The sequence below is a fragment of the Rhagoletis pomonella genome, unplaced genomic scaffold (genome assembly GCF_013731165.1).
Source record: "Rhagoletis pomonella isolate Grant_MI unplaced genomic scaffold, Rhpom_1.0 Rhpom_scaffold_00012, whole genome shotgun sequence".
In the NCBI taxonomy this organism is placed as follows: Eukaryota; Metazoa; Arthropoda; class Insecta; order Diptera; family Tephritidae; genus Rhagoletis; species Rhagoletis pomonella.
The window spans coordinates 12,686,746-12,693,457 of record NW_023458566.1 but is presented as its reverse complement, the minus strand read 5'-3'; the positions used below and the strand labels follow the sequence as shown (position 1 = coordinate 12,693,457).

At 38.2% G+C, this 6,712-nt stretch overlaps 1 protein-coding gene across 1 annotated transcript in view; it reads left to right on the top strand.

Annotated features, from left to right (window-relative positions):
- LOC118747843 (protein nervous wreck) overlaps positions 1 to 6,712 on the top strand; it is a 22,708-nt gene that overhangs the window by 5,654 nt on the left and 10,342 nt on the right. The window contains exons 2-5 of the mRNA XM_036482018.1: positions 1,715 to 1,944; positions 5,074 to 6,157; positions 6,215 to 6,347; positions 6,425 to 6,600. Of these exons, the coding sequence (XP_036337911.1) occupies positions 1,715 to 1,944; positions 5,074 to 6,157; positions 6,215 to 6,347; positions 6,425 to 6,600 (1,623 nt within the window). The remainder of the gene's footprint in view (positions 1 to 1,714; positions 1,945 to 5,073; positions 6,158 to 6,214; positions 6,348 to 6,424; positions 6,601 to 6,712) is intronic.

The following is a 6,712-nucleotide window of genomic DNA, read 5'->3' as shown; positions in this document are numbered from 1 at the left end:
CGAAGTTTGGCTATTGTGGTCCGAGTCTCCCGAGGTAGACGAAGTTCTGTCTCATCCGCGTCAGGTGGTTTTGTGCCCCGAACGGCATTCACAGGTCTGGGGTAAACGTAACTTGAGACCGACTCCCTGTGAATGGCGCTCAAGGCCGCATCATCATTTCCTTCGACTCTGTTTGAAACGGAGTTAGCCTGTCAAACTCCTTAAGCCTTGCAGTAAATTTGGAATGCCCAAAGTGTCTTTAACGATACCTGGAATACTTTTGTTGTATATATCGGGTTATATGAAGTCTCCGCGGATTTTTGGGAGCGACGAATTACAGAACTAACTTCACTCAAAATGTAGCCTGAAATGTCACCGTTCAAATGCATGTCAAGTGTGCGCAAGTTGGATTCTTCGAATAAGTTAAAAAACAAAATTTAATGGGTTACAAAAGTGCAGTTTCAAAATTTTTCTAATAAATAGAAAATGGCTAGTTAGTTGAGTTTATAGAAATATTATTTTTATATTTTTTGTTGTAGTATAAACTTTAGTACCAGGTTGACCGAGCTTTGCCCGGAGTGCATATGCTTTTTAAAGTTTTAAAGATTTGAATAGCTTTAAAAAAATATTTTGGAAATAAAAAATAAAAAATTTTGATTTCGATATGTATTAAGTAAATTTCTTACTCTAAAATTTAGGTGGCAACCCTATTCCGAAATACGCTCGAATGAATGGTACATGTCTTGAGCGTATCTGGAAATTAACAAAGTAAATATTTGTATTACATAAAAGCGTGGTAACCCTGATGGAAATTATTTTTTTACCAAAGTTCTCAACAATACCTTTCATTTGATATCCATATTGCGATGTTTTAGATAAATTGTGTAGAATCGAAAATAAGTGGCAACGTATATTTTGTATATAGGGAAAGCATTGTTTAAGAACCTTCTCTTGGTCGCCATGAATAGTAATATTTTAGCTTTTTTTCTAAACAAAAAATAAAATAAATTCAAAGTAGGTGGCAACCCTATTAAAAAAATTTTTGAATCAGCGAACTTTAAAACACTTTCCATTCGATACCCATATTATGATGTTTTAATTAATTTGTAACTACAGTGACTTTTTTACCACAAAATTGTTATTTTTCTTTGTTAATTTCTGGCCCTTCCTTAAACAATTGAATTCAAAAGTTTCCAAAAATTGTATTGATTCCTCGCTTATTGATACGATTTGGAGTAGTTAACGACCTAAGAAATATATGAAAAGAATGCTCTCTTTGTCCTACGTTAGGAGCTCTAAAAGAGTGAGTGCTCGCCCGTAAGGACGAATGCTAAAAAGGAGCGTAAAATGCACGAGGCGTAGGGTGTAATCCATTGCTAGCAAAATAGCGACCTAAGATTATTCTTTGCATGATTAAATTTTTTACTGGGCTGTATGTACTATGCAATGATGCATGCAGCTTGGAAATCATATTCACTACCCATATGTATGTATGTAAATAAATCTGCTGATTGTAGACTTAGCTGCTTCCCTGATTCTTGTAAAATTATTATTTGCTATTTTAAGCTTTGAAAATATTATAAGCCTTGTATGTAGTACGAGTATGTATGTAGTTTTGTATATTAGTTGTATTTGCGCGCTATTTCTTGCTTATGTATGTATGTATGTAAGTCTAAACATTTAGAATTTTTCTCATTATTTTTCCATCAACATTGCTTTTTTTTTTCTTTAACAGGGAAACTATGTGAAATTCTTGAAGAATTTACACACAGAGCAAGTGGCCAAGTTGCAATTGAAGAATCAACATGAATGCGATTTGCTCGAGGATATACGACAATTCACCATTAAGCGATCCGCCATAGAAAAATCATACAGTGAATCGCTGCTGAAAATTTCATCGCAATACTTGAATAAGAAGATACCAAATATACCGGATATAAAAATGGAGGGCATGGAAGAGCGATGGTGAGTAGGGCGAGGGAGTGAGGAAACAAGTAACTAAATTAGTAATTTTTTTTTTGAAAGTCGCGTAGGTGAATTTGAACTACATATTTACACATGCATGTATGTATGTATGCCACTATGCATGGCAGCTGAATGAAGTGTACCTAAGTATATATGTATATATGTACATACATACTTGTTCGTGTCTAACCTAATTGCTGTATTTGTCCTTTCATGTAGAAAAATTTGTTTGTCCTCTGCAAATACAAAACATTTTGCAATTCGCTTGATTGTTTCGACCAGAAAGCGTTTAAACATTCATACAAGTGCCTCGGTCTGGTTTACATACACATGCCACTCAATTGAATCCTTTGACCTTGCCACGCTGTAAATAAAACACATTTGCTGCTCATATTCTCGTATATAATTACATATGTGTAAAGTACATTTGTATGCATTCCATTAACAATTCCCAAAGCTGAAGGCTGTGTTGATTCTTACTTTGGTTGCAAAAGTTGCTAAATATGCTCGCGGGGAAATAAAACGAAAGAGAATCCCACTGATTGTGACTTTTACTCCCTAACCACATAAATAACGCAATTTTCAGAGCACCTCCTCCACATCGCACCAATAGAGGCCTCGAGTTCTGAAGTCGTGAGACTATGGCCTTATGTAGAAAAAGTAAGTTTAAGCTACGACTCACTTTTCAATGTAAATCATTGAGCTTGAACTCAGTTCACCATTGCAACATAGAGTTGAGGTCAGTTTTTATGTGTGGGGCCAACTATTTATGTCAGCATTGAAAATCGTTCTTCATCTTCAAAAGCAGTAACAAATAATTAGTCCTGAAGCATTAGTTAATGAAACAGTTGCCACATTCTCACAACTGCATACATATCTACAAAAGTTTTCTGTACAAATGTATGTGTGTATGTCTACTTATATGGATATCCTGCAGTCAAGTTGTTGAAAAGGTGAAGGACTCGTTTGTTTATTTTCTTGTTTGACGTACATGTGTAATTTAAAAATATTTTTAGAAGTACCTACTCTAGGCAGAGGCATATGCCCATGCATATGTATGTATAGTGTAGACTCCTTAAAAGGCAGAATATTGTACAATATTAAAGAGGGGATTCATCAAAGCGTGACTTAAGTCGTTCGATAGCATTGGAGTGACCTTTGGATTTTGTTGTTTCAGATGTGGAAATTTCGTAAAAGTTCCTAAATAAGAAGCGCGTCCTATTCGTTGGTTAGTTAGGTGGTCTGTCTTAACCCTTTCGCGAACGTAAGCCTACAACTAGAAATATATATACACATGACGAAATGAGAAGCTTTTTCTATTGTGGAGTCGGTAAAAAACTTGACAACGAAAAACTAATTTTTAACAATTCCATTTGAATAATTTTCTCTGCTTTTGGTAAAAATATTTTTTTTTCTTAAAAGATATCCTCCTAAAAAAATTTTTCCTAAACATTATTTTTTCCATAAATTTTTCTCTCTTTTTCTTAGATAGATAGATAGGTAGTTTTTGAGGTATGCACTGTGACCAGGAGATCTATTGTGCCCTCTTTTTCTTAGTTTTGTTTTTCTACAATTTTATACTTTTTATCCGAAATTTCTTTGTACTATATTTTCTTTCTAAATGCAATTCTATTCTAATTTGGAGTAAGTTTTTCTAGTTTGGATAAATATATTTATTTGTAAAATTTTATGATTGGTCCTGAAAGGGTTAAACGACCTGTACCGGATTGCTCAGTACTGATCTTATATATCAACATTATCCTCTCTTTGAAGCACAGCCTTATTTGAATAAAGACTATCCAGCGGCCACTCACAAATCTGAATATTTTTTTTTAGAAGCTAAAGACTTCTCCTCATTTGATGTACAAATATTGAGAACTTCATTAGAAGAGCTTTTGGCCAGGCGCGTAGTCACACTGGAGCTTAACTTATACTAGGTTCACATATAAGTAGATTATCCTCATTTTCGAGCTCAACACCCTAATCTGTGATTATAACAAGAGATTAGCCATATAAATTTCGTCCCTTGTTAATCTGGAATTATAAAATAATCTCAGATTAAACCGATAACTTTTCTGTGTCCATCCTAGTTTTATCGATTGTTTTTGCAAAAACGAGGAGAAATGCCAAATGTAAAAGTAAACAAAAATGGGCGCTAGCAAGGAAAAGAGGGTTTTAAAGGTATTTTTTTTAATAAAATGTTAAGTTAAAATATATTTATATTGCTTAATATAGCAGAAAAACGTGATCACGGTGGCACAGAGAAGAAACATAACTTTTCCTTGAGATGTGAGAATAAGAAGCACAACAAATTTGACGGCTAATAATCTGAGATTTGCCTGTGTAAACGGGGTGATTAAAAAACGAGCTTTGATTGAGATAATATTGATATGTGAACATAGTTTAAGGGCGTTTTCTTTTCTACCGAAAAATGTCGCGTTTCTAGAGGCCTCAGCGCACAAATACTAAGAAGAGGGCAATAAAAAGGCGAACTTTTTTGTAGAAAAGAAAATGCCATAAGTTTTTAGTTCTGCGTTTGTCGAATGAAAATAAATAGTAGACATCTCTGTGGCCTACAAGGGCCAATATTTATCTACTTGATGATAGAAGCCGGTCTTGCCTTGCAATCTTGAAACCACACACTCAGGTAAAATTAAACCACTTAGTGGTTGCAATGAATGTCAGTATGCCATACAGAGAATAATATTCACTCCGACATCACTATATCATAGATCACTAGACGATCAGGGCTATGCCCTTCTATAGACGTCACGACCAATACATAGCCCACACGGGATAAGCCACTTGATTTTAGATTTTATATCGACGTGCATAAAGTAAAAGCTCCCTCTGATTGCAACAGCTCTGTTTGAAATCTATAGAAAGCTTTAAAAAAGCTCTGTACGCGGGACCGTTTTTGATATCATGTGACCAAAATAAATGCCGTAATTTATCACAGAAATATTGAAAGCTGCAGATCGAATAAACTTTGTTATTTTCCGCGTACCACAAAAATAAGACAAGCTTGCAATTAAATAAGATGTCACAGTATATCGAGACATTTCGATTGGTGGAACACACGATTTCATTTAATTTACCCTCTTATAACTAACTTTTTTCTCTCTCCAGGAACATGTGGAGCGTTTGGCGTACAGTACTCGAAGAGAACGAAAAGCTCGCACGCGCTCGCCTCGCCGCCATCGAAGTGTTCCAACAGCAGATAGCCGATGAGGCCAAGGTGTTACGTGACTACAAATTGGCCATTTCCAAGAGGGCGCTCTCACAAATAGTCAACGTACAAAAGGAGCTACATCTCAGTGTATCCGATGTGGATAAGACAAAGAAACAGTATTTCGATGAGGAGCATTGCGCACATGATGTGCGCGATAAGGCACGTGACATTGAAGAGAAGCTTAAGAAGAAGAAGGGTTCATTCTTCCAATCAATTACATCACTGCAAAAGAATAGCGCACGCGTCACGTCACGCAAAGAGCTGCTGGAGGAGAAATCGACTGGCGCACGCAATGACTACATACTCAGCTTGGCTGCAGCGAATGCACACCAGAATCGTTACTTCACCGTCGATCTACAAACAACGATGACCACCATGGAGAATTATGTGTTTGAACGTGTGGCCGAGTACCTGACACTAATGGGCCGCACCGAATTGCTCACCTGTTCTGCCACACAGAACTCATTCGGCAAGATACGCGATCAGGCGCAACAATTGACACGCGAATACAATTTGCAGTGCTGCTACCTTTTCTATCCAGTGCTGAAGCAACACATCCAGTACGATTTCGAACCGTGCGATAATGATCCAGTACGGAAGATTACCACCGAACATGAGTCGGCATCAGAAACGCTTACGAAAGAGGCTAAAAATTTGGCGGGACGTGTGGTGAAGGAGAACTTGGCAATACGTGAGGCGGCTAAGAAGTTGGCTATTTGTGTGTCACTGCGTGACTCAGGACAACGCAGCGATCCAAATGATCCGAATGGACCAGATTTGGACACAAAGATTGAGGAGTTTAGGGATTTGATAAGGCGCTCTGAGACCGAGAAGGCCAAGGCCGAGGCGTGCTTGCAAAGTTTGCGTGAAGGTGGCATCAATGTGGACGAGTGGGTGCAAGAGGCCGAGATTATGGGCGTACAGGAATTGGCAAGATCGGCTAGCTCGATCTCTATGCGTACCGATGCGTCCGGACAAGGGGTGAGTGTGGCTGTCAGGTAAATGAAATTTGTCTAATCTAAAATAATACGCACACAGGAAAATCCCAGCTCGGACTCATTCTATGACAGCGACAAGGAGGACGCTACTGCCACGCAGGCTGGTGCGGCCGCCAAATCAAAGGTGGAGAAGGAATTGTCGCGCGATAAGACATTTAGTGACAGCGAAGAAGGTACAGCTGAGAACAGCTGATGAGTGGAGGAGCAGTGCATGAAACTGATTATAACTTTTTGCTTCTTACTACAACAGAGGCGGACGAGCGTGTACCCGAGCCGATTGCCGCCGTGCCGATGATGGCTGCCACTGGCGGCTGGGATGACCCAACAGAAGTCAACTGGGGCGGCGAAGAGGAGGAGAAGGAGGAATCCATTGTTCCTGAACCGAAGGAGGCTATCTTCAAGTGTACAGCTCTGTACAGTTACACTGTAAGCGCGAATTTTATTTTAATTATCTTCTCGTCTCACCAACTCTTTGACTCCTTAATTGCTCAAGGCTCAAAATCCAGACGAACTGACCATTGTCGAGAACGAACAACTG